This window comes from Vulpes vulpes, chromosome 2 (genome assembly GCF_048418805.1).
Source record: "Vulpes vulpes isolate BD-2025 chromosome 2, VulVul3, whole genome shotgun sequence".
Taxonomy (NCBI): Eukaryota; Metazoa; Chordata; class Mammalia; order Carnivora; family Canidae; genus Vulpes; species Vulpes vulpes.
The window spans coordinates 149,696,091-149,721,429 of NC_132781.1; the positions used below are offsets into that span (position 1 = coordinate 149,696,091).

General features: G+C 54.6%; 2 protein-coding genes and 1 non-coding gene across 52 annotated transcripts in view; all 3 read left to right on the forward strand.

The window, feature by feature from the left end:
- Positions 1 to 8,089, forward strand: part of PUM1 (pumilio RNA binding family member 1) — a 133,089-nt gene extending 125,000 nt beyond the window's left edge. For all 50 annotated transcript variants that reach the window (XM_072750462.1, XM_072750447.1, XM_026014563.2 and 47 more), the window contains 2 exons: positions 4,047 to 4,239; positions 7,476 to 8,089. In XM_072750462.1, the coding sequence (XP_072606563.1) occupies positions 4,047 to 4,239; positions 7,476 to 7,607 (325 nt within the window). In that variant the 3' untranslated portion in view covers positions 7,608 to 8,089. The remainder of the gene's footprint in view (positions 1 to 4,046; positions 4,240 to 7,475) is intronic.
- Positions 5,039 to 5,126, forward strand: LOC112931837 (small nucleolar RNA SNORD103/SNORD85). The gene has a single exon (XR_003237379.1). It is a non-coding gene; the product is annotated as a small nucleolar RNA SNORD103/SNORD85 (small nucleolar RNA).
- Positions 8,090 to 19,759: 11,670 nt separating the features above from the next.
- Positions 19,760 to 25,339, forward strand: part of SDC3 (syndecan 3) — a 36,098-nt gene continuing 30,518 nt past the window's right edge. Inside the window, exon 1 of the mRNA XM_072750490.1 lies at positions 19,760 to 20,099. Coding sequence (XP_072606591.1) covers positions 19,962 to 20,099 — 138 coding nt within the window. The 5' untranslated portion in view covers positions 19,760 to 19,961. The remainder of the gene's footprint in view (positions 20,100 to 25,339) is intronic.

Sequence of the window (25,339 nt, forward strand, 5' to 3'; positions counted from 1 at the left end):
GCATTGTGGGGACTATTTGGGGGATATTGGGAATATCTCTGGTTTTTCGGATAGATTACAAAGCAGGCATGACTACCTTGATATTTTTAAATTGTTCATCTCTTAAGTTTTGAAATTTTGTAACGTTGCAGCATGGAAAAGAGAGAAAAGAAATAAAAACCCTCATATCATAGGTCCAGTGTCTCAGCAGCCTGACTATATCAGGATCTCTGTGACCTTGTCTTGCCTTTTTTTGACATTTGGCAGGACTAGGGAAGTCGGGGCAAAATCTCTTAGAACTCTTCCTTGGGTCACTGTCCTCTGTTTACTTTTTTCTTTCTTTTCTAGTGTATTTACTGTCTCACTCTCGGGTGTAAGTATTAATATTACAACAGACTTGCAATCTGGTAATGAACGAGTAGCTATTTTGGGCCTAATCCTCACACAGATAACAACTAAAAATTGTGGACAAAATGCCGAAAACCTTCCTGAAGGCATTAAGCTACTAGAGAGTGGCCAGGAATAGGTAGATACCAGAAGGGGTTGGAGGAGGGGGGAAGACTTGTTGATACTTGGAAGGGGTAATTGCACTGACTGGGGGACTCTTCCCTTCTCACCCTCCTCCATCCCTTTTGATTTTTCTTTTTGTATTGTGTCGAGATATAATTGACAAATACCATTGTGTAAGTTTGAGGTGTGTAACATTTTGGTTTTATATATTGCAATATGATTACTACAGTAGTGTTAGCTAAATACTCTTATCATCTTCTATAATTACCATTTCTTGTTTGTCTTAGAACACCTAAGATCTAGTGTCTTAACTTTTTATAATATAGTATTGTTGACTGTAATCAGGAAATTTCCGAGTTTTAATTGGCTTTTTGCCTGTAGGCAGTTCCCATTCTGTTCCATGCTGGGCTTCTAAAGTTCGGATGGATAAAAAATATTTCCAGTGTTTCCAGAAGGCAGTTAGGGACAACCATGGCAGTGGGAGTGACAGAGTGATGGTAGAAATCCTGGAAAGGAAGAGAACCAGGGAAGGAGAGGCCCACATGTAAACTTCCCAAATGCCTGCTTGGCTCTTAAACCATGTTTGCATGGGAAGAATTTGAGGCGGCCCAGCTGAGGGTGAGAGAAATGAGTCCTCTCATATGGGAGAAGCTTACAGTTTGAGTTCAGCCAAGTCATCTGCACTAAATGAAGGAGTTGGGGAAGTAATATCTTTGGGGGAATGTAATAAAACTCACGCTCTACTGTGTGTGTCATTTATTATGTCTAAAAAGCAGGAAGATGTGATATGGCCTATAGTCAAGAAAAAACAGAACAAGAAAGAAAAAAGTCCAGCTAGTTCCAGACCACCCAGATAATGGCATTAGCAGAGAAGGTTTATAAAGCCCCTATTTTAATTACAATCAGAGATGTAAAGGAAGATATTATCCTAATGAATGAAAAGATAAGTTAGTAGAGAATTAGTTTTATTATAAAATGAACAAAATGGAAATTTTAGAATAGAAAAATAAATCCTCTGAAGTAGAATTCACTGTGTGGCCATAGCAACAGCCGATTAGAGATAACAGAAGAGCTGATACACTTGGAAATAGATCAATAGAAATAAAACAATAAAATAGTAACTTTCTAACAGTTTTAATGGTGACCCCACCCCCCAAAGTAAAACTGTCATTGACTTTGCATGCACAGGCACACGCATGCATACACGTATAAATGAAACGGCATTGTCCATGATTAATTGTGATACTTACTGTTCCATTTTTTTTTTTTTTTTAAAAGAGAAAGCTGGTCACAAATCACTAAATTGATCTCACCACCCACAAATGGGCTGGGAACTATAGTTTCAGAATGCCTAGAATAAACTTTAAAGACTGCAACACTATCGATCATGTGTTAAGGTGGAAGTCTTTGGCCAAGTGGGATCCCATGGTGTAGCTGATTTACCTGCTTGCTTTCTTGGAAGACAGGTCAGTGTTGAGGATTGAGTCCTGTACCCAGAAGAATGAGTGTCCTGTCCCCAATCCAGTTTAGTAGGAATTCCTCTTTTAATCCTGACCAATTTGTGGGGGGAAGCAGGCCTGAAATGGATGAAGATACAGTCCAACCAAGTAGTCCTGAAAAGTGATGAGTCCTTTGCCAGAATATTTGGAGATCATGACAGGCTTTGTAAAGCTCTCTGAATGGGATTAGTAATCTTAACTCCCTTTTTTTTGTTAAGGGAGAAGCCAATGGCTATTAGGAGATTCACTTCCAGAGTGCCATACTTTGAGATCACACTAGAGTAGTACTGTATAGTAGTTGCATAGTGCTGTAGAAGGAAGGTGGGTAAAAAAAAAATTTTCTGTGATGATGTGGCAGAGGGAGAGGCTGTTGTCTTAATTAGACTTGATTGGTTAGCTCACTAGACTTGACAGGCATTGTGTATTTTAAGAAAGGTTGAAGAAAAGACGAATAGGATGGGAGTTCTTGACATTTTAGCTTGAGAATTTTGTTTCCTTTTTCTTTTTAAAGATTTTATTTGAGAGAAAGAGAAAGTGTGCATGCATAGGGATGGGGAGGGGCAAAGGGATAGAGAGAATCCCAAGCAGACTTTGAGTTGAGTACAAGGCCTGATCCCATGACCCCAAGATCACAGCCTGAGCCAAAACCAAGAGCCACCCAGGTGCCCTTGGAATTTTGTTTTCTAAATAAAAGCATATATATAAACTCAGTGTGCAAAATGAGATACCACTGAAAACTCCATGGGACAGCACCCCCTTATGGTGTAAGGACTTGTGGAATGGGGAATTTTTCTGGTGATAGTTACTGGACTATTCAGATATCCAGAGGGCTGGCCCCTCGAAGGAGTAAGACCGAGTCCCCCTGCCTTAAGGGACTTTGGAAGTAGGTATACATCTCCTTTTTCAGTCTCTGAAGGCAAAATTAAGACAAATAAGTGATATTTTAGGGGAGAGCACATTTGCTTCAGTATGTAAAGAGGGCTTTATAGAGCCATTCACCCATGTGGTAGGTTGCCCTAGAAAGTTATTACTTCCAGCTTATGAGAAATTCCCAAGCAGAGACTAAGTGGCCATCTTTCAGGACTGTCACAGAAGAGCTTCCTGCATTAACTAGATCTGGACTCTTTTAAGTTGCTTTTCAGTGTTAGTATTCTGTGATCCAGAGCAGCTCTTCCCCTAACCATGAACTCTCTGCAAAACCTTCAGTTGCACACTGACCCACCAAATGTCCTCTTTGCCATGTATTGGCTCCAGCAGTACAAATATGAATAATACCTATTGTTCTTTGACATCACACAACTTCCTCATACCCAGAGAGCCACAGATGCATAGTAGTGTTGGTTTTTAAAAACAAACATTAATGAGATCAGTCAGGCCTCAATGGTAAGTACCCATTCACACATCTGTGTGTAATTTAATCACTCTCTCTGGCCCCTCTAGATTTAGTGTAGGCACATTCCTGTTTTCCTTTCCCAAGACGATGTGTTTGTGAAATGTTTAGAAATGCCGGCAAACTGATAGGGTCGTTCTTAGACTCTGAAGAGGCAGCATGAGGCTGTTGGATGAGTGCTATGGTTCCCACTTATGCCGTCCTTGACTAAGTCTGCAGGGCCTTCTCTCTTAGTTGCCATGGTCTGTGGTTGACACTAGACATAGAGACATAAGGAAGATTTGTTCTTGACATCAGTACACTCAGAAAGGAGAGAATTCATGGGTTTTGGTTGTGTTGAAATTATAATTGTTAACAAGTGCAGCTTTGAAGCAGTCATGTGAGCCTTGTATGTGAGTCCCTTCACTTACCTGGGCTTGTTCCCCTCACCTGTGAGAGGGTTGGTCCTGGCATTCTCCCAAGACCTGGTCTCAGCCATGGCTCACATTGGCAGCCATGGGTGGCAAAGGGAGACTCTCATAGAGCCAGGTAGTTGGTGAATCGATCTTCCAAAAGTGTCCAGCTCTCTTTCACTTCTGACTGTGAGGTCAGGGCAGAAGCCAGGCAAGCACAGCCTACCAACCAAGGTCTTTGTTCTAAGAGTTGTCCCTGAATTTGTCTCATTACAGCAACGTTGTGGAGAAGTGTGTCACTCATGCGTCCCGCACAGAGCGTGCTGTGCTTATCGACGAGGTATGCACCATGAATGACGGTCCCCACAGTGCCTTATACACCATGATGAAGGACCAGTATGCCAACTACGTGGTCCAGAAGATGATCGATGTGGCGGAGCCAGCCCAGCGCAAGATCGTCATGCATAAGGTGGGCTGGCCAGGGTGGGCAGATATCACTTAGAGTTTGAGGCCTGACGTTCTTAACATTTCTAAAAGGCAAATGAAGGTAGACATCTTCTTTTTGTAGTTTGTCACTGGACAGTGTCTCATACTGTACTCCTGTTTCCTTTTATCTAGAGTGACCATTGTCTCCATGTTTCAGTAGCTCACTGGTGCAAAAGAGTCTTAAACTCCATTTTTGTGAGGGATTTCCCTCTGTGATCCTCAGGGTATGCTTCTACTCCTCTGCTCCTAGGAGACCAGCTTTTCAGTCCAACAGATCAGCCTGCTTCCCTTGTTTCCTTTTCTCACTCTTTCCTCTTATTTACTCCACCACCTTTCACTGATATATCCACCCGGTGCCCACTTTGTGCCAGGCATCAGCACAGAAATGATGGAGCCTGGTCCCAGCCCAGAGCACAGTATGGGGAAGAGCGGTGGTGAGCACATGAGCACACGTGCACGAGGCTTCGAGGGAGGGAAAGTCCAGGCTGAGGAGGAGTAAAGAGAAAAGGGACAGAAGTCTGAACTGTTAGGTGTTGGCGGTGGGGGTGGGGTGGAGTGGGGGGTGGGGTCAGGGTGCTGAGCTGAAAGCACCTGAAGCAGCCGCTGGGTTCTGGAACAGTTGCAGAGTTGGTCCAGCCAGCCCCATATAGCCCCCATGGCTTGGGAGGCAAAACACACCCGCAGGCAGGCATGCTGCAGCTGTGTTCATGCCTCTAACCTGAACCCTCGGCCTTTGGGCTCTGGACTCACCCTGCCCTTCTCAGTGGAGGTGTTGGCCACTGTCTGGCAATGATGAGCCACTTGCCCTCACTGAGAACAAAGTTCGGTAATGAGAATCTTTGTTATGGACTCAAAAAGTTCTGAGCCAGACAAGGTACCCGCCGTCTCCAGTTCAAAACACAGCCTGACACAGTGAAGCACCTCAGTGGTGTTGGCAATGGCGACTGTAGGCTGGGGGAGTCCAGAGGCCCAGAGGCCTTCTGGCTGTCAGGCTTCTGGATATGCGCATCACGCAGCAACCATCTTGGAAACATACAGAAGTTTTAAGTATGTCCATTCATTCATTCATTCATTCATTCATTCACTTGACAGATACTGGTGTGTGTACTTAGATAAGCCCTCCTATCAGCAGGGCGCTGGTACTTGTGAATATGACAGTACTGTGTATAGATCGTGGCAGTGATATTGAGGAAATATTGGGGAGGACCGTGTGAAAATGTGTCAGGGACTCTTCTGATGTGGGGATACAGAGAAGGCTCCCCAAGAGAGTGACATTTGAAATTTTTTTTTTTTTTTAATTTTTATTTATTTATGATAGTCACAGAGAGATAGAGGCAGAGACACAGGCAGAGGGAGAAGCAGGCTCCATGCACCGGGAGCCCGACGTGGGATTTGATCCCGGGTCTCCAGGATTGCGCCCTGGGCCAAAGGCAGGCGCCAAACCGCTGCGCCACTCAGGGATCCCGAGAGTAACATTTGAATAAAGCTCTGAACCTCTCCAGGCAGAGGGGACCTCGTATACAAAGGCTTGGAAGCAGGAGACAAGACTGTGTGTTTGAAGAAGTAAAGTATGTACAGTAGGGCAGGCCTGTGGTGCACATAATTGTCCTGGCTGGTGAGTAATTTAGAGGAGAGGAAGCAGTGAGGAGGCTGGATGGTAAAGCCAAGAGGTGTGACGGCTTTGGGGTTGAAGACAAGTAGACAGAATGGGGGTTGGTAAGTTGGCTGATGGAGGGAGTTAAAAGAAGAAGAGTCCCATGGATCCAGAAAACTAAAGAGTTTTCTAGGTTTCGCCGCTAGGGAGTGTCCTTTTTTAACAAGAGGTGACAGTGGAGCAGGTTGATTACTTTCCACCTCCTACCAAATCAAGTAAAAAATGGTCAACCACAGTGTACACATATGTGCACAAGAGTCGTTAGTTTCTTGGAAAGGAGAAGGATAAAAGTTATGTGGCCGGACTTAGCAGCCAACCAGTCCCGGGGACAGAGAGATGAAAGAATTGAATGTGAATGTCATTAATGTTTCTAAAAGGAGAGCCACCAAAAAGCAAGGAGGTCCTGAAGCTCTTGTCCTACTGTCAGAAAAACAGCCATGTCTATAGTTATCACTACAGCCCAAATGAAAGTGTAGCAGTATCTCATGCTCTTTTTACAGAGGCAGTGAGGCGAGTGCTCTGGGTCACACAGCTCAGAATTGGACCCAGGGCTGTTAATGGTTCCCCACATGGGCTTGAAGGTGAGAACGCAGTAGCTGCTGTGGTCCATGTCCTGTGGCACAGCAAATGGTGTCTGGAGCTACTCGACACTTCCTTGCTTTGACGACCTGGCCAACCAGACAGAAATGGTGGCCTGCATGCAGCTATCAATGTGGAGAGTGTCCATCTACCCTGGTGTAGGTGTCCAGTGTGTTTGAGTGTGCAAGTGCACATCAGGATGGAGTAGCAGGCTGGTAAAGGGTGGTCCTTCACTGTTTGTGGAACTGTCGGTGGCTAAGCCAGTGATTGTAAAGGTGGCGTGCTCCACGCTGTAACCAGGGCACATAGAAAACTCCATGAGCTCCCGGCAGAGGAAGGCTGGCTACGGTGAGGGGCCAGACTGGCACCGTGGGCAGAACAATCACTGTTGCAGGGCCAGACACCTGTGCCTTATTAGCCATCTGGCCTGGGATGTGCCACTTAAGCAATGTACCTTTGGGTTTCATCAATAAAATGGGGACAATTAACACCTGTCGTATGAGGCTTAAATGATCAGTGCCTGGCCCACACTAGTCATGTTTATAGTTGTCATTAGTAGTTTTCTGGGATCCTCTGTGTCAGGTGGTATACTCAGGGTTCATGTTGCCCAGAAGAGAACACACACCACCCCCTGCTGCTAAAGAGAGCCAGGTGCCTTGAGTGGGGCCAGAGGGGCTGGAAGCAGGCCTCAGAGGGTGCCCTGCAGCAGTGGTGTGGTTGTCAGGATGCATGTGTTCTGGATTCTGACCTGGAAGTAGTCTGTGGCCAGCTGCCTCCAGAGCCCTCATGTCCCCGGTCAGTACTCAGGAGCTCCTCCCTCGCCTGCTCAGATGGGTCCCTGTAGTACTAGAGTTGTGGTGCTTTGACAGAACCAGGGGAAGATGTTGCCTCATGAACTCACATGCACAGTTCGGTGCCTGGGAGCATAGCAGGAGCCCACAAGTGGTTTGCAGGCCAGAGTAACGCCAGCTGTGCTTCCTCCCCAGATCCGGCCCCACATCGCGACTCTCCGCAAATACACCTATGGCAAGCACATTTTGGCCAAGCTGGAGAAATACTACATGAAGAATGGCGTTGACTTAGGGCCCATCTGTGGCCCCCCTAATGGTATTATCTGAGGTAGTGTCACCCTGTCCCCTCATTCCCACTGACCTCACTGGCCCACTGGCAAATCCAACCAGCAACCAGAAATGTTCTAGTATAGAAGATGAAATGGGTAAATGGTTGCTCCAGGATTACCTGCTCCTCCAAAAAAAGGAATCAAATCCACAAGTGGAAAAGCCTTTGTAAATTTGTTTAATTTTATTACGCATAACATGTACTAATTATTTTTTTTAATTGACTAATTGCCCTGTTGTTTTACTGGTGTATAGGATACTTGTACATAGGTAACCAATGTACATGGGAGGCCACATATTTTGTTCAATGTTGTATCTATATTACACACGTGTGGAAACTTTCAGGGTGGTTGGTTTAACAAAAAAAGTTTAAAAAAAAAGAAAAAAAAAGGTTTTTAACCCATTTTGCCTTGCTGGCAAGTTTTGCAAATAGCTCTTCCCCACCTCCTCATTTTAGTAAAAAACAAAAACAAACAAAAAAACCTGAGAAATTTGAATTTTGTTAAATGACCCCAAACTGGCATTTAACACTGTTTATAAAACATATATATATATACATATATATATATATAATGAAAATTGTTTTAGAGTTGCTAAAGCTTCAGTTTATGACATTAAGTTTATGAAACTTCGAAAAATTGCCTTTTTTGGAGACAATATATTATGCTGAAGAAGATGTGTAGTCTGTTTTGTGAGGAGGAGATGTGAGCTCCTAGGATGTCTTTCAAGGCCGGGCGGGTGTATTTGTTTACTGCCTACTGGATTTTTTTCTGTTAACATTGAAAGGCAAAATCTGATTATTTAGCATGAGAAAAAAAAATCCAACTCTGCTTTTGGTCTTGCTTCTATAAATATATAGTGTATACTTGGTGTAGACTTTGCATATATACAAATTTGTAGTATTTTCTTGTTTTGATGTCTAATCTGTATCTATAATGTACCCTAGTAGTCGAACATACTTTTGATTGTACAATTGTACATTTGTATACCTGTAATGTAAATGTGGAGAAGTTTGAATCAACATAAACACGTTTTTTGGTAAGAAAAGAGAATTAGCCAGCCCTGTGCATTCAGTGTATATTCACACCTTTTATGGTCGTAGCATATAGTGTTGTATATTGTAAATTGTAATTTCAACCAGAAGTAAATTTTTTTTCTTTTGAAGGAATAAATGTTCTTTATACAGCCTAGTTAAATGTTTAAAAAGGAAAAAAATAGCTTGGTTTTATTTGTCACCTAGTCCCACAGTAGCAAGATCCTTTCTAAATGTTATTCAAGATGATTCAGTTCACACTAGTGTTTTTTTTTTTTAATCCTAAAAAAGTAATGTTTTGCTTATTTTGTGACAGTCATAAGGACGTGCAAAGTTCAGCCCCGCCCTAGCTTTCCTTACAATCAGAGCCCCTCTCACCTTGTAAAGTGTGAATTGCCCTTCCTTTTTGTACAGAAGATGAACTGTATTTTGCATTTTGTCTACTTGTAAGTGAATGTAACATACTGTCAATTTTCCTTGTTTGAATATAGAATTGTAACACTACACGGTGTACATTTCCAGAGCCTTGTGTATATTTCCAATGAACTTTTTTGCAAGCACACTTGTAACCATATGTGTATAATTAACAAACCTGTGTATGCTTATGCCTGGGCAACTATTTTTTGTAACTCTTGTGTAGATTGTCTCTAAACAATGTGTGATCTTTATTTTGAAAAATACAGAACTTTGGAATCTGAGTCTGTGCCTCTATTTTCACTCCCCCTCCCCCTGAATATTAGCGCTCCAGTGTAGCCCTTTTCTTCTTTGTACCCTTTTTCCTGCTTGCTGGGGTTTCTGTTTATAGGAGGGTGGGGATGCAATTGGAATATGGCCAGTGTGGCAGACCCATAACTCTGGAGTCCATTTTGACTCAAAGACGTTGGATTTAGCCTGCCTAGTGCTTTCAAAAGCAAGATCGTTCGTCCAGATTTCCAACTTCTATTGAAAAATCAGGGTATCCGCCTCCCTGGGCCCAGAGCCTGACTATCAGTCACAGGGAACATCCTGGAAAAGCTGGTGCCCTGCGGTGGGACCCAGTTACGATGCTCTTCATTCACTCTTTCTGGCCTTTTCCACATCATGAGCCTGGGGTCTAGATTCGAATCCAGTGGGCCGCTAACTTTTTGAGGTGGGCGGCAGCTAAGGCCTCTCTGGCCGTCTGGTCTGTTTTAGCCTCCCCTTCTCGAGGCCCCTTCCCTTTCCTCCTCTGGCACATCCATGTTCACTCACGGAGGCTGGCCCAGGAGCCTAGCTTGCTCATCTGGCTCATCCCCCTCAGACTGGGGACCCCTTCCCTCTTGTGGTTACCGGAGGCTCTTGCTCACAGAGGTGGGCCTGCCACCTGTGCCTGAGGATGCTCATCCTCCTTTCACCACCTTTACGCCATTAAGACTGGTTGGTATTGGCAGCTACGGGACAGCTTGGCCAAGGATGCCTACATTAGGAGCCTGTACTACCTAATGTCTGCAGGTGGAGCCCTGGGCCGGTCGCAGAAAGAACTTGGCATCATCTCCCTCTCAAAGGTAAGGGACTGTCGCCAGGGAAAAGGAAGCTGAGCTCAGGTTTTGAGTCCAGGACCTGATTGTGCAGCAGTAGCTGAAATCAGAACCTTCCTGAGGCTTCTGATAGTCCACATGGGCCCTCCAGAGCTGAGCACTAGAGGGGCATCACCATCTGTCACTGCCTGGGCAACTCTGGAATCAAGTTCAAATAGGAGTCCCTGCACTCTCTGTGCCTGTGGGGGTCACCTCATCTTTCACCAAATTCCTCCCTGGGAATGGAAGGTGCTAGTACGTATGTGTGTAGTAGTCCCCGTGCCTTGGAAGGTGAGGGCTATGACATGGTCCCGTTTACTGGACCCTCGCAGGGTGGTGTGCGAAGCGAGAGGCCTGAATTTCTTTCCCCTGTCTGTCTTTGTGACCTTGGGTGAGCAACATGACGAGTTCGAGCCCCCATCTTCCTCTTTCATGAGATTGGAAGAACACCTGGAGCAGTGTGAGCGGGAACTGTTAGACGTATTGTCCCAGGCATTTGCTCCCGTGTGGCTTTTCTTCTTTCCACCTGGACCACTTAGGTCCGTACTCTGCGTTTTTTCCCCTCTCCTTTTCATTCTTAGCATTTAGTGACATGTTTTATCTTGGTGGGTGTTTTTTAGTGGCAGCAAGCACAGTGCTAGGTTGGAAGTGTGATAGCCGCCCCCTTCCCACCACCTCTTGTTCAAGCCCGTGTCTTTGAGGCCTGGGGAGGTGTTTCAGACAAACAGGAGGTGTCATCGCCTTTATCCCGGGTCATCTCTTGAGGTTGGTTGTGAGAATTAAGTGAAATTACACCGTTGAGCATCGTGCCCGGCACATGGGTATAATGAATGGCTGCTATGGATCATGTTTGACCTTTGCGCCTGGGTTTTGGGGAAGCCGACAACCCCTGTCCTCACGTAAAGAAGCTTACGTAAAGTCCTTTGCTGTGAACCAGCTCTGTTAGTTGCTCACACCAGTCCTGTGAGGAATGGGGTTGCTCCATCTCAGGGGAGCAGCTCTGGGATCTGAGGCAAGTGTGTCTGGATCGGACCAACTGGGGCCTGACGAGGGGGTGGGGCAGGACAGGGTTGGGGTTCAACCCAGTTCCCCACCGCAGTTCACCACTGACCGGTTCTGCTCCAGGATATGGTATCCTGGGCCTCCGCCAGCTGGAGACCTATGTTCTTGGGTTTCTCTGCCAGAGTCCCTCCAACACACAGTTTATGTAATGAATGGCCTTTTTACCTGGTTGCGGGGCTTTACAGTTTCCAGAGGGCATTCATATTTGTGATTCCTAGATCCTCATGGAAGCCTTGGGGGGTAAAGGCTGCATAGTATAGACTTAGCCCATTTTACAGATGAAGAATTTGAGATTCCAGCCATACAGTGAATGAGTCAATAACCAAGTAAGGATTTTATCTGAAGTTTCCTGACCCCAAGTCCAGGGCTCCATCCGTGCTATCCCGCTCCTGCCACCTCCCTGTAGCTCCAGGAATAGCTGTCTCTCTCTTTCCCTGGCTCGCAGTTGTCTTTCAGAAGGGCGAGGTGCTGGAGAAGGAAACATTTTGGGAGAGGAAACGGGGGACTTCATGTAGTTACCAGCTGTGGCCACACGAGGGTGCTGTTGCCTAAAGAAAGAATTATAGAGGTCAAAGGGCTCTGGGCTCCAAGGTCAGGGCTGGGTTTCCCCCGCTTGAGGGCCCCAGAGTGGGGTACCTCCCACCCCCCCGCCGCCAGGGACCAGAGGTCTGGCATCTGCCCTAAGATTGAGCTTCCCCTCATCTTGCCTCCGTCCCAGCTTCTCCTGGGTGTAGAGCTAGTCCCTCACTCTGGCTTGGGGCGGCAGGGTCAGGTCATGAGAATCTGGCTCATGGGCCCTGGGGTTGCCTGTGACTCCCTCGGCTACTTCTGCCAAATCATGCCCTCCCTGAGCCAACTGTCACTGGAGTGGTCACCCAGCCGGGCCGCCCTCGAGGGGATGGAATGAGGTCAGGTGGGTGGAGCTGACGGGGTGAGGGCAGCCCCATGCCCCTGCTAATATGACCAGAGGCCTTGGCGCCTCTTTCTGGGGCCACATGCCTGGCTCATGCTCCAAACTTTCTTTTCTTTTCTTTTAAGATTTTATTTATTCATGATAGACACAGAGAGAGAGAGAGAGAGAAGCGGAGACACAGGCAGAGGGAGAAGCAGGCTCCATGCAGGGAGCCCGACGAGGGACTCGATCCTGGGACTCCAGGATCACGCCCTGGGCCAACGGGAGGGGCTAAACCACCGAGCCACTCCGGGATCCCTCCAAACTTTAAAACAACTAAAACCTCTAAGTCTTTTTATAACCTGTAGGTGCGTAGCTTCAAATCCCAGCTCCACTGCCCACCCCGGCCCCCCACCCCCCGCGACCTCTGTGAATCTTATTTGATCTTTGGGCGCCTGGCACAGGGCTGGACACACCAGGAATAGGAGTTGCTGTTAAGTATTCTTGCCTCCAGTCTCCCCTGCCCCGTTGGGACCCTCCAGTCTTCCCTGGAGCGACTGTGTCATTTAGCTCCCCCGCGGGACACTCTGAAGCCTGAATGGCCATGCCCGGGCGCCACACGCTGCTCTCCCCCTCGTGCCTTCTCCCAGGGACTAGGGCCGCGTGGACACGCGAGGACGTGGTGGAGAAGTGGGCCATTCCAGGCCAGCTCGCTGGCTCGACGATTGCCTGCTCACGTCCAGGACCCTGCGGTGAGGTCCCCGTGGTGAGGCGCTGGGGTCTCCTCTGGAAGCGGGCGCACCGGCCACCGGCACGCAGGGCCTCCAGCCCTCACGGCACCTGCCAGGACGGGGGGCTCATGAGAGACCGGGGGCCGGACCCACGCAGCTCAGCTGCCCCCGAACTCCTGACCCACGGAAACCGGGTGAGACCATCAGCCGTTTTAGCTGCTGTGGTTGGGGGCCATTTGTTACGCAGCAGCGGGTAACTAGTAACCACCCCCCCCCAAAATTGCTGGAGCCCAGGATGGTGCCTGGCGAATCAGGGGCCCACTTCTCACTTCTCCTGGGAGGCACACGCTGTCCTTGGTCTGTAGTGGCCCCCAAGAGCCTGCTCCCGCCCCTGCTCCCCCACCCCGCACCCCTTCCCCGCAACTCCAGGACACGGCCCGGTGCTTCTCAGCGCCCAGGGTGAAGACATGTCTTTGGCTGGGGCCGGCCCAGGGATTGTCAGGAGGCCACAGCTGTCCTGTTCCAGAGGTGGCTCAGCTTCCATCTCCCAATCCCAGCGGAAGGTCCCCCAACCCAGCAGCCTCAGGCTTGGAGTGCCCCATGCTGGGAATGACTGGGGGGCCCGGCCCCGAGCGGGGTGCTATTCACCTCCCTCAAGCCCCGGAGCAGGACAGTCACTTGCTCTAACTTCCATGGCAGCAAAGTGGTGGCCCGAGGTCACTGGGCAGGGGGTGGCCGACCCAGGGATTTGACCCCAGAGACCCCAGGCCTCCTGGTCCCTGCCCACTCCTGCCCTCTGACAGGCCCTGACAGGCCCCATCGCACCCCCCCACCCCCCACCCAGGTCACTGGGGAGGAAGTTTGGCCTCCGGACCTGATCCACTGAGGAGTGAGGAGCCTGCGGCCCGGGGTGGCCACGCAGAGCAGACCCAGAGCAGACCTGTCCCACCGTTACTTGTTTGTGTCCCAGGCTGGTGCCCCGGATGCCCCGGATGCCAGCTCCCACCGCACCCCCTCTGTGCCCGCCCGGCCCGGAGCAGGGGCTCCAGAAGCGGAGGCTGAGGTTTGGACGCAGGTCTCTACGGATCTCAAAAATCCTCAATGAAATGCAAGACACATCAAATATCTCAATGACAGTCAGCTGAGCTGCTTGCTCAGCTTCCACGGGCTCAGGGGGTCTCCTTGCCCCCCACCCCCAAGTCCTCCTTCTCTCGCCCAGCTCCAGGTCACTGTCCTGCTCTGGCTGTCACCCAGCTGGGCTGCTCTAGCCTTAGGATGAGGCGAGAAAGAAACAGTATTTTTAGAGAGGCTTTTTTTTTCTTCCAGGAAAATGACTCCAAATGTGCAATTTATTCCCAGGCACAGGGGTGTGTTAGTGGGATGGCTTCTGGAACGGCAGGGCCCTCCTCCCTTCCCACGCCGCCCCTCCCGTGCTCTCCTCCCTCCCCTCCCCGCCCTGGGTGCAGGTGCTTGAACACCCACCCATGGGCCAGCTCCCCCCACCCCGACCTGCCCCCAGGCAGTTCCTAGCCCTGTGACCTTACTTTTGGCCTGGCAGGAGCCGCCCCCCTATGGAAGGAAGGGCCTTGGTTGTGGGGTAGGTGTTACCCCACGAATGTTTGCAAATGGGGCATCTGGTCAAGGAGAAGGGAGTGGGTGAGAGAGCCCCCAGGGCTGGGAATGGAGCTGCCTGGGGTTGTGCCTCTGTGACCGGAGGCCAGTCACTTCCTCTTTTTTTTTTTTTTAGAATTTAGTTCCTGCTTGTTTTTAAAAATTTTATTTATTTATTTATTTATTTATTTATTTATTTATTTATTTTTAAGATTTTATTTATTTATTCATGAGATACACACACACAGAGAGGCAGAGACACAGGCAGAGGGAGAAGCAGGCTCCATGCAGGGAGCCCGATGTGGGACTCGATCCCGGGACTCCAGGATCACACCCCAGGCTGCAGGTGGCGCCAAACCACTGAACCACCGGGGCTGCCCTCACTTCCTCTTTTTGGGCCTGGGTTTCTCCCTTATAAAATGGGCAGATGAGGGGGGTGTAGTAGGGAGAGCAACATGAGGCCCCCCACCCCCCTGTTCTTTCTAGGCTACAGTGAACAAGCCCCTAGAATGTTCTTGGCCTTATGCACACACCCTGGGAGCTGGAGTTTAAGGCATCAGAGGCCATCCTCCCGGGCAGGGGCTCAGCCTCTGTGTGACCTGCCTGCCATGGATCAGTGGAGATGTTGCCGCCCTGCCACCCCCTGCAGCCACCACGGTGAAGCCTTCCTGGATTCCTCTGTGACTCCCAAACCCTCGGAGTGGTGTTAACCCCTCCTGGCCCAGTGCCCTGCTCATTCATGCAAATTTACAGAGGCCAAGCTGAAAACTCGGGGGAGCTGAAGCCTCAGGGCCCCTGGCCTGCAGAGGCCCTTCCCGAAGCCTCGTTCCTAATTTTGTGTTTGTGGTCTCCTCACACTGTGCAAGCTTCAGGCCCACAGAGCTGGGACCCACCCTGTCTTTATCCCTACCCAGTGTGGGGTCCCAGAGGCCTCTTCGGCCCTCAAGCAGCGCCTCCTGAGCCCCGCCACCACCCCGTGGCCTGGCACCCGGGCCAGACCTGGCCAGACGAAGGTTTCTGCTCAGGGACTCGGCCTCCACTCACTTCACCTGCAAGACCAGCCCCAGCCTTGCTCTGGGGCCCACAGGTCACTCAGCTCAAACAAAATCTGCCTCACTGCTTCCCTCTCCCCGGAGCCCTCTGGACTCCAGTTTGTGAACCCCCAGCTCACAGACTTAGAAGAAGAGGCCTGGGTTCAAATCCTGCCCCCTTCCCGGCAGCCCTGTGCCCAGGGGGTGTCACCCACCCTTCACCTTGAAAGGACTGGCCTAGCACCTAACACACAGGACTCAGGTGAGCTCAGGGCACGGGCCTATCCATCACACAGCCAGGTCCCTGGGATGGGCAGGGGCTCCCCCCACCCAGATGAAGGCCCCCATGGATGGAGGCCAAGCCAGGTACCTGCTTGTTCTGGCCCCTTCCCAGGCCCCGAGGCCTCCCTCAGGAGCTGAGGTTCACCCCCGTAGGCCTCTTACTTGCTGGGGCAGCAGACTGTGAGTCTCCCCAGCTCTCTCTGTGGGCTCTTGCCAGAATCTGGCCTCAGTTCCCAAATTTTGGAGTCACTCACCTCAGGACTGCAATCACTCAGACTTCCTCAGAAGCAAGCCGGCGTTCCGGCCTCCATCCTGAGTCCAGCCAACATTGGAAGATGTGATGAGAAGGTGGGTGGGGAGGGAGCAGGGGAGGAAGGGGGGTCTGGGGGGCACAGGGACTCCTCTCCAACGGCCTGGGACTACCTGGAGCGGGATGGCACAGCGAGGAGCCGTCGGCATGCCCGCCTCCGCCATGTGGGGCCTGTCACAAGCTTCTCAGCCCGTCTCCCCAGGTGTGAAATGGGGGCAAAGTGAACAGCCAGTGACCGCACTGTCTTCACCGGGTGCCAGGCTTTGTTGGAAGGGCTCCCAAGCGTTAGCTCATTTGGTCCTCGTGGTGACCGCCCCGGAGGCAAGTGTATTGTCCCCACATCACAGGACGTGGGGACACCTCAATGACACTGTTGCCGGCAGGCGCTCAGAACAGTGCCTGGTGAACAGTAAACCCTTAGTGGATCACGGTTCTCTCTCTCTTTTTTTTTTTTTTTTAAGATTTTATTTATTTATTCATGACAGAGAGAGAGAGAGAGGCAGAAACACAGGCAGAGGGAGAAGCAGCCTCCACGCAGGGAGCCCGATGGACTCGATCCTGGGTCCCCAGGATCACACCCCAGGCTGAAGGCACCAAACCATTGGACCATCGGGCTGCCCCATAGTTTTCTTTTTATATGGTCATGTGGGGTGACAAAGAGCCAGTCTGTGTAGCCAAATGCTGGGGGCAGGTAGAGTCACACAACAATTATTGAGCACCTACTGTATGCCAGGCTCGGAGATGCAGCTGTCAATGGGGTGGCTCAGAGCTCAAGGATGTTGGCTGAGGCCTCCCACTTCCCCTTGCTGTCTTGTTAGAGCCCGGAGTCCAGGCCGAGAGCAGAGGAAGGTCTGACCAGTTGGGGTGCTGAAGCTTGGCTGTTAGGCGTGGGGGGTTATCCGGGTTCCAGGCTCACCCGAGTCTGCCCACAAGTCGGTTGTGTTCATGCGGCAGTAGGGATCCCCTCACTGGCTCTTTCATTCACCAAATCTCCCAGCCCTACCTCTGGACTCGGCATTACGGTGTGATTGTTAAGAGCCTGGGTCGGGAGCTCAGCTCTCATTCAGCAGCTGTGTGACCTGGGGCAGGTCTCCTAGCTTCTCTGTGGGGATGACGTGGTGGCTCGGGCCGCTCTGCTGTGGCTCTGTGATTACTATCCCCTGGGGATACCAAGGTGCTCCCACTCCTGGGGGAGACAGTAGAACAAGGTGAGGGGCGCAGACACGGGCCCTGTCCAGCCCTGCCCAGGGAGGCCAGCGAGGCTCCCCAGAGGGCTGGGAGGGCCAGAAGCCTGTGTGCATCCTGATGGGGGGGGTGACCCCCAAGTGCTGGGACGGAGCTCGAATGCACAGGCAGGCACGGGGCAGGTGATTGTGCACAGTGGGCCGGCGGGCAGGTGAACGTGAACATCTGTGGACCCCGAGGAGAGCAGGAGCAGGTGGGTGAGGGGCAGGAGGAGACCCTGGGGTTCCCGACAATCCCTCCCCCCACCACTTCACTGCGAGCAGTGTCTCTGAGGAGCAGCAGGTGGCGCTCCAGGCCTGCCCAGCCCAAAGATCTCCCTCTCCCCACCTCCTGGGCTGTCCTAGAAGGGGCTGGGGCTCCCAGACGGCTCAGAACAGGCGGGAACCTCTGAAGAGGAGCCATGCTCACTGCCCACCCTGTGCACGGAGAGTGTCCTAATGGCCTCCCTGATAGCTAGTTTTCAGAGCCTTGCATGCCTCCCAAGACGGAGGATCACTACCTCTCCGAGTAGCCATGTGTGGCCAGCTCCAACTGTTCACGAGTCCCTGCTTACACGCAGCTGCCTCTGCCTACGCTCACCCTAGCCTTGCTGGCCCTAACTCTGCCCTTCGGAAGCTTATCAGATCCAGTCCGTCCCCTGGCCTGTGGCAGCCCTTCTGGGAGGTGACTATCCCTATAACCAGGTCCCATACTGTGTAAGTGTCGTCCCAGCCACCTTTACTGAACACCGAGCGCGGTGGCCGGGGAGAGCTCCTGTAATCACCACCTGGCGCCTGGCCCTGTGCCTGACACACAGAGGCACTATATTTGGAAAATGAATGAATGAGTGCACGAACCCTGTGTGGTCATTATTTCCATATTCCAGCTGGGAAGCTAAGGCTCAGAAAAGTAAAGCGTTCAGTGTCACACATGTCATTAACTGGCGGGGGTGGGGTCGCCCACCACCCCAGAGCCAGCATGCTTCACCTCCAAGCTGTGCTGGCTCAGCTGGCACCCCTCCTCCTCTCCTGGGCCCCGTAGGCCCCTCTGGACTCATCTCCCCAAGGTGGGCCCTAATTCCGAAAGACTCCAGCAATCAGATTCCCAGAAGCTGGGAACTGAGAATTCCTAGGGATTTTTGCATCTCAGAGTTGGAAAGTCTCCCTCCCTGTCCTCTCCAGGATCTCTGCCAGAGGGCAGCTAGCCTGGTCTTACATACCCTCTAGGGACTGGGCTCTCACTCCCTCCAAGGGAACATCTAATTCAGCTCAACCTTATGCCGTGCTGACATTTGTCTCCTGGACCTCCTCGCCGGGGCCCTGAAGGACAGGCCCCGGTCCCCCCGACACCCCAAATTATGGCTGGCATCCCAGAGTCTTTTCTTCCAGACCCAACCCTAGCCCTCTCCCTATTGGCTCCGCCTGTCCCGATTTCAGTTCTTTTTTTCCTTGGGGGAACTGTCCCAGTTTCTGCCCAATTCGGTTCCTATTTCCTGATAGCAGGCCTGGCACAGGGTGGGTGCCGGACACAGGGGCGGACTTCCAGCTGCCACCATCAGCAAATAACCTTCCCTCTCTGGGCCTGTTTCCTACCCAGGTGGTGGAGATCCTGACTTCATGGGGGCTGCAGAGAGCCGGGGTGAGACCGCTCACGCAAAGCTCTAGAGGGCCAAGCTGAATATTCATGAATATTCACCTTGCCTGCCACCCCCACCCCCACCCAACACCTGGGGCCAGGTGAGCTCAGGTGAATTTGTGAAACCCACACATTTGTTCTGTGCTCCCGCTGTGTGCCAGGCCCTGTGCTAGCAGTGGGGACACAGCGGTGAACCAGAGCGCCCGGCCCCCGCCCTCCTGGAGCTCCTGTGGTTGGGGACTTGGATGAAAAGTGAAGGTGACAGGCTGTCGGGTGGGGCACAAAGCGGTAGAGACGGGCCGGGCAGGGCTCGCCACGCCGCTTCTCGCACCGCCCGGACCCGGACGGCAGGTGAGGAGGTGTGGGGGGGTGGGGGGGGCACAGGGCACCCCGCAGGCCTGCCCCGCCTTTCCGGTGCGGTCGGGGACCCGGACAGAAGTCTACGGCCTTTGCGTAGGGAGAGCTCTGGGGCCCAGGGAGGTCCTGAACACGCCACCGGCCCGGGCTGGGGACCCTGCGGCGCGCGCCCCCTGCACCCCCGCGCGGGTCTCCGCCCCCGACACGCGCTCTGCGGGAGCCGTCCCGGCGCTCGGGGGGGGGGGGGGGGGGGGGGGGGGGCGGGGCGGGGGCGCGGCGGGGGGGGCGGGGCGGGGGGGGCGCTCGGGGGGGGCGGGGCGGGGGGCGCTGGGGGGGGGCGGGGGGCGGGGGCGCGCGGGTCCGCCCGGGTCCGCCCGCCCGCCCCGCCCCGCCCCGCCCCTCCTCCCGCTCCGCCCGCGCTGGGGGCGGCCCGGCGGCGGCGGCGGCGGCGGCGGGCGGCGGCGGGCGGCGGCGGCGGCGCACGCTTCCTGCGGGCGCGGCTGCTGTGGGCGCGGAGCCGCGAGGCGGAGCCGGGCCGCCGAGCCGGAGCCCCGAGCCGGGAGCGCGTCGGGCCAGCCTCCGGGCCGCGCCGCCGCCCAGCAGCCGCCCCGCGCGCCGCGCTCGGGAACAAAGGCGCCCGCCGCCGCCGCCATGAAGCCGGGGCCGCCGCACCGCGCCGGGGCCGCCCACGGGGCAGCAGCGGGGACCGGGGCCGCGGCCGGGCACGGCGCCCGCGGGCTGCTCCTGCCGCCGCTGCTGCTGCTGCTGCTGGCCGGCCGCGCCGCGGGGGTGAGTCCTGACGCGCGCCGGCTCCCCCGCCCCGGGAGCCCTGCGCCCCCCGCGCCTCCCCTCCCCCCGGGCACCCCCCAGTCCTCCCCGCCTCCCCCCTCCCCCCGGGCACCCCCCAGTCCTCCCCGCCTCCCCCCTCCCCCCGGACACCCCCGGGCCCCCCGCGCCTCCCCCCTCCCCCTGGACACCCTCGGGCCCCCGCGCCTCCCCCCTCCCCCTGGACACCCCCAGCCCCCCGCGCCTCCCCCCTCCCCCTGGATACCCCCAGCCCCCCGCGCCCTTCCCCTCCCCCCTGGGCACCCCCCCAGCCCCCCGCGCCTCTCCCCTCCCCCCTGGACACCCGCAGCCCCCAGCGCACCTCCCCTCCCCCCCTGGGCCCCCCAACCCCCCGCGCCCTTCCCCTCCCCCCTGGACACCCCCCCAGCCCCCCGCGCCTCTCCCTTCCCCCCTGGGCCCCCCCAGCCCCCTGCGCCCCTCCCCTCCCTCCACCCCCCTCTCCGGGCTGGCGTCCTGGGGGCCGGCCGCCTTCGGGGCTCGCTTCCCCTTGCTCCGGGGACCCCCCTCCACGGCGGCCCCGGGCGGAGCGGGGTCCCCTGCCCGGGGTCAGGGGCGCGGGGCGCGGGCCCGACGGCGGGCGGGGGGCGCAGGCCGGGCTGGGTGTGTCGCGGGTCTGGAGCGAACGTGGCCTTGGCCTCGGGGGTGTGCCCCGCCGCGGCCGCTCGCTCTTGGGGAATCGGGGGGGGGGGCTCCCCTGGGGCTCCCCTGGGGCGGGAGCGGTTCGCTGCCTCCGAGGGTCGCTGCGGGGAGGGGAGGGCGGGGGCCGGGGAGGGGCAGGGTGGCGGTGACCGGCGTGAAGGTGACCCGAGGGGGTGAGTGAGGGTGACCCTGTGTCTAATCCCCTCCGCGCCGGCGTTGGGACCTGTGGGCTGTGCAGGCGGGGGATGAGGGATGGAACCGCGCATGGCTGGGGGCCCCGGGCCTTACCTGTGTGTGGACCCCTTGGGGGTGACCTATTGTGCTTGCGGAGGGTCCGTGGCGGGGCTGGGCAGCCCTTGGCCATGGCTGTGTGCCCCCCAGGAGGGGGTGCGTGTGTGGGGGAGACACCTCCGTGGTGGGTGTGTGCTTGGGCCCATGGGAATGTGCGTGTGCATGTGTGTGTGTCTGCATGTGCTGTGGATGCATTGGTGACCCTGTGGCTGGGGCACTACCCGGAGGGCGGGGGTGGGGGGTGCAGAATGTGTGCAGGTGAGGGTGAGTGTATATGTATGCCGTGACCCCGTGAGCATCTCTTTGAAGGACCACACAGCTGTGGGGTTGGGCTTAGTCCTGGCTCGGTTGGGGGGAGCAAGAGGAGGTAGAGAAATGAAGGGCCACCTCCCCACTTGGAGGGACCCCGATCCCAAGTGAGTTCCCCCATGGACACATGTCTGGAGCCTGGACAGCCTCCTTGGCGGGTTCTGGGAGCTGTGCCTGGCCTTCATTCCCCAGGCCGAGAAGCACCCAGGTCTCTCAGGCAGCCCCCAGGTGCCAGCCCTGTCCCCGCGTGTCTCCGTGGGCTTCGGTGGGCCAGTCTGTAAAATGGGAGGACAGGCACGGATTTAGAGGTCGCTTCTTGGACAGACATGCTGCTCGTCAGCCTTCCCCGTCTGGGGGCTGAACAAAGGGTACAGGGAGTACTGAAGGCAAAGTCCAGTCCAGTGCCCGGCGGGCTGGCGGCCTCATCCCCAGTCCTCCCCCAGGTGGGGTGAGAAGAGGTCCCTGTGAGGACCTGGGACCCAGCCCCGCCTGGCATATGAGTCGCTTTCTCAGCCAAGCTTCTGAAAGATCGTTTATGAATCAAAAGCCGGGAAATAACACAGCCCTGGGTTCAAATCCTGCTACCCCCCTGACTCCTGCTGTAACCTTGCGCACATTGTCTCATCTCTCCGGGCCTCTCTTTTCCCGTCTGTGAAATGAAGCCGGTAACATGGTCTTCAGAAATGAGCTGAGCTGAGCTGTGTGCTCATCCACAGAATTAAACGTTTGATGCAGGGATGGATGAAGGGGGCGTAGGCCAGAATGCTTTAACCTGGGCGCCCGGCAGGAATCCTGAGCTGTAGGATCTGGGCAAGTCTCCTCTGCTGAACCACTGTTTCTCACTCACGAGGCTGATGTAATTCATGCCCCATGGGGTGGTGGAAGGAACTGGGCGCCTGCGAGATGGAAGACCACTAGGAGGGCCTGGGTGAGAGGCTGTCCCTGCACCTGAGGGTGAGGGAGAGTGGGTGTGGTTCAGAGCCAGAGCCCAGGAGCAGGGGCAGCAACACCGCCTCCCAGGCCAGGATGGTGGGCTTGACTGGGAGGGGCTCCAGGGGAGGTGGGGAGCCCCCGGGGTTAGGCTGTCCAGGAGGAGCATCACCTCATCTGGCCCAGCAGCCAAAAGGGTAAAGGGTGGTGCCAGCGGCCAGGGGTGCCACCCTAGGGGAAGAGGGTAATGCCTGTGGCAGGAGGGACTGAGGTTAGGCCAGGAGAGCCCCACCCAGGATGGCTCCAGGAGTGGCCTCCATGGTGGGGTCCTCTAAGGACATCGCTCAACGGGCAGTGGCTGGCTCTGGGCAGGGGAGAGGCAAGATGACCCCTAGGGCTGCCTACCAGCTTGAAAGGGAGTTTGTGTGGGGTGGGGTGGGGTGAGGGGGGCGCTTTCAGGGTGGCCTCTGGGGATAGCAGGTCTCATTCATGCTGCAGATGGTGAGTGTGTGTGTGTGTGTGTGTGTGTGTCTCCTGGCATCTGCTTTGGGGAGTCCTCTCTCCTGAAAGACCAGGTGACTGGGACTCTCAGGGACATCTGGCTTCAGGGCCACCTCAGTCACCACCCAGAGAGGCTTGGAGTGTGGGGATTCTGGAACTTTTAGCTTGGAAACATGTTCATCTAGAGGCTCAGGGCCAGAAGGGATTTTCTGTGTCATCTAGTCTCGTTTGATCATTCCCAGTGATGATATTTCACTACTTTGTGGCTGTGTGACCTTGTGAAAGTTAGTTAACCTCTCTGTGCCTTGTTTCGTGTCTGTAAAACAACAACAACGGAAGAGGTTAATGTGGAAAGCTCCCAGCGCAGCGGCTGGTGCTTAGTAAACACTCAACAAATGCCGCTTTCTTGTTCTTTCATAAGGTTGCTCTTCCGGGGCCTGGAGCATGGTGGGGGGAGGTAGGGATGGGACCTTGGGGAGGAGAAATCAATCTAGGAATTTTGCTGAAGGCCCACCCCCGGGCCTGGTGGTTCCTGCCCCCTTCCACCCTCACTACTTCCCCTGCCCTAGAGCGCCCTGCTCTTCCACTTCCACGACCCGAGTTGACTGTGGATGCAGAGTTGTCAGAGCAAGATCGTCCTCACTGCAGAAATTTGAAAGTTGGGGATCCCGGGGCTGTTTGAGGCCAGGCCCTGACACGAGGACACCACAGGGGCCTGCTGTCTGTTAACCCCCAAGGTGGGAGGGGCTCCAGGGATAGACACCTGCTGTGTGACTGAGCAAGGGGTTTCTCTGTTGCAACGTCTGTAGAGTAGGGACTGTCTGTAGAGTAGGGACTGTAACAGCGCCAACCTCACAGGGGTGTTGCCATGAGAAAATGGGCTCCGTGGGTAGAATGAGCACAGCCTGCCATGTAGTGAGCTCGCAGGAGATAGAGCCTTTCCAGGAGGGAGCCTGGAGAGGTCAGAGAGGGCTTCCTGGAGGAGGAGGTTTTGAGCTGTGCAAGCAAAATAGTCCCCACGTGGCAGGGAGCAAGCTGTAGCCCGCCCTGACCCTCGGCTTTCTTACTTGTCAACTGAGGACAAATGCTTGACTTTCAGGACTGCTGTTGGGGGTTACAGTACCCTCATGGCAGAGTTGGGATGGGGACCCGGTGCCTTCTACTCCTTGGGGAGCAACACAGTGCCTCCAGCTGCAAATTCAGTGTTTCTTCTTCCCTCGTGTTGGGGGTTGGTTGGGGGTGAGCTCTGCTGAAGAAAGGAGCTGAGGGGCACTTGGGGGGCTCAGTCGGCTAGGCATCTGCCTTCAGCTCAGGTCGTGACCTCGGGGTCCTTGGGCTTCCCTCTCAGTGGGGGTCTGCTTCTCCCTTTGCCCCTCCCTCCCACTTGCTTGCCCTTTCTGTCTCAATTAAGTAAATTAAGTACATAAAATCGAAAAAAAAGAAAAAAAGAAAAAGAAAAAAGCAGTTTGGCCTTTTGAAAACAGGTGGCTCCTCCCCACTCCTGGACTGGGACATGGGGTACCTGGGGGCCCCAGGGCAGCGCTGGGGTAGGGCAGTTCTGGGCCTAGGCTCTGGAAAATGCTGGGGCACCAGTGGGGTGGGTGGGGGAGGTGGAGACAGAGCTCTCCTCAGAAGCCAGGCCTTGCCGCAGGCGTCCCTCCAAATCCTCCCGTTGGAGCTGTGGCCCCCCTGCCCCCAGGCCCCGGCTGCTTCTTGGGGAGAGGGGTGGGTCCTTCTAGAAGAGGCTGCAGGAGGATTGCTGAGGCTGGAGCCGACAGAAGCAGCTGGCACAGGAAGGGTAAAGCCTCTGTCTGTCTCTGCCCCCCCACCCCGGGCTGTGGGCATGATCTGGGGAGGCCTTAATGACCCAAGCAGCAAACTAATGCTCCCCGAAAGCCCCGCCCACTAAGCGCTTGCTCTGTATTGGCTCACTTAATCCTCAGGGTAATCTTTGCGGGTGGGAACGCCCAGAACCTCGGCTCAGAGAGGTTAAATGACTTGCCCACGGTCACACAGCTGCAAAGTAGCAGAGCTGGATGGAGCGAGGGCCTGCCAGGCTGGGAGAGCTGGGCTGCCTCTCGATTTCACTCCTTGCTCTGTGACCTTGGGCCACTTGCTTCTCGCTGGGGGCTCCTTACCTCACAAGGCCTTGTCCTGTGGGAAATGGGCTGCTCTGAGGGTCACGGGTTTGGGGGGAGGGAGAGCACTGCGGGTTGGTGGGTTGGTGGGTTGGTGGGTGGGGCCCGCAGGGGGTCCTGGTGCAGGGGAGGGGAAGCGTTTAGAACCTCAGGAGGTGAGGGGCCTCCACACCCCACGTCCCCCCCCTCCCCCGGCGCACACCGGATGCCCCCCCCCCCCCCCCGTGTGGGGCTCGCTCTCTGCACAGGCGACTGGGCCTGTGACCCGCAGAACGTTGTGGAACCAGATCTCCATCCCTGCTGCCCCATCCCTGATTCGTGGCCCCTGGTCCCGAAGGTTCCCTGTGGCCTGAGTGACTTGGTGGAACTCGCACA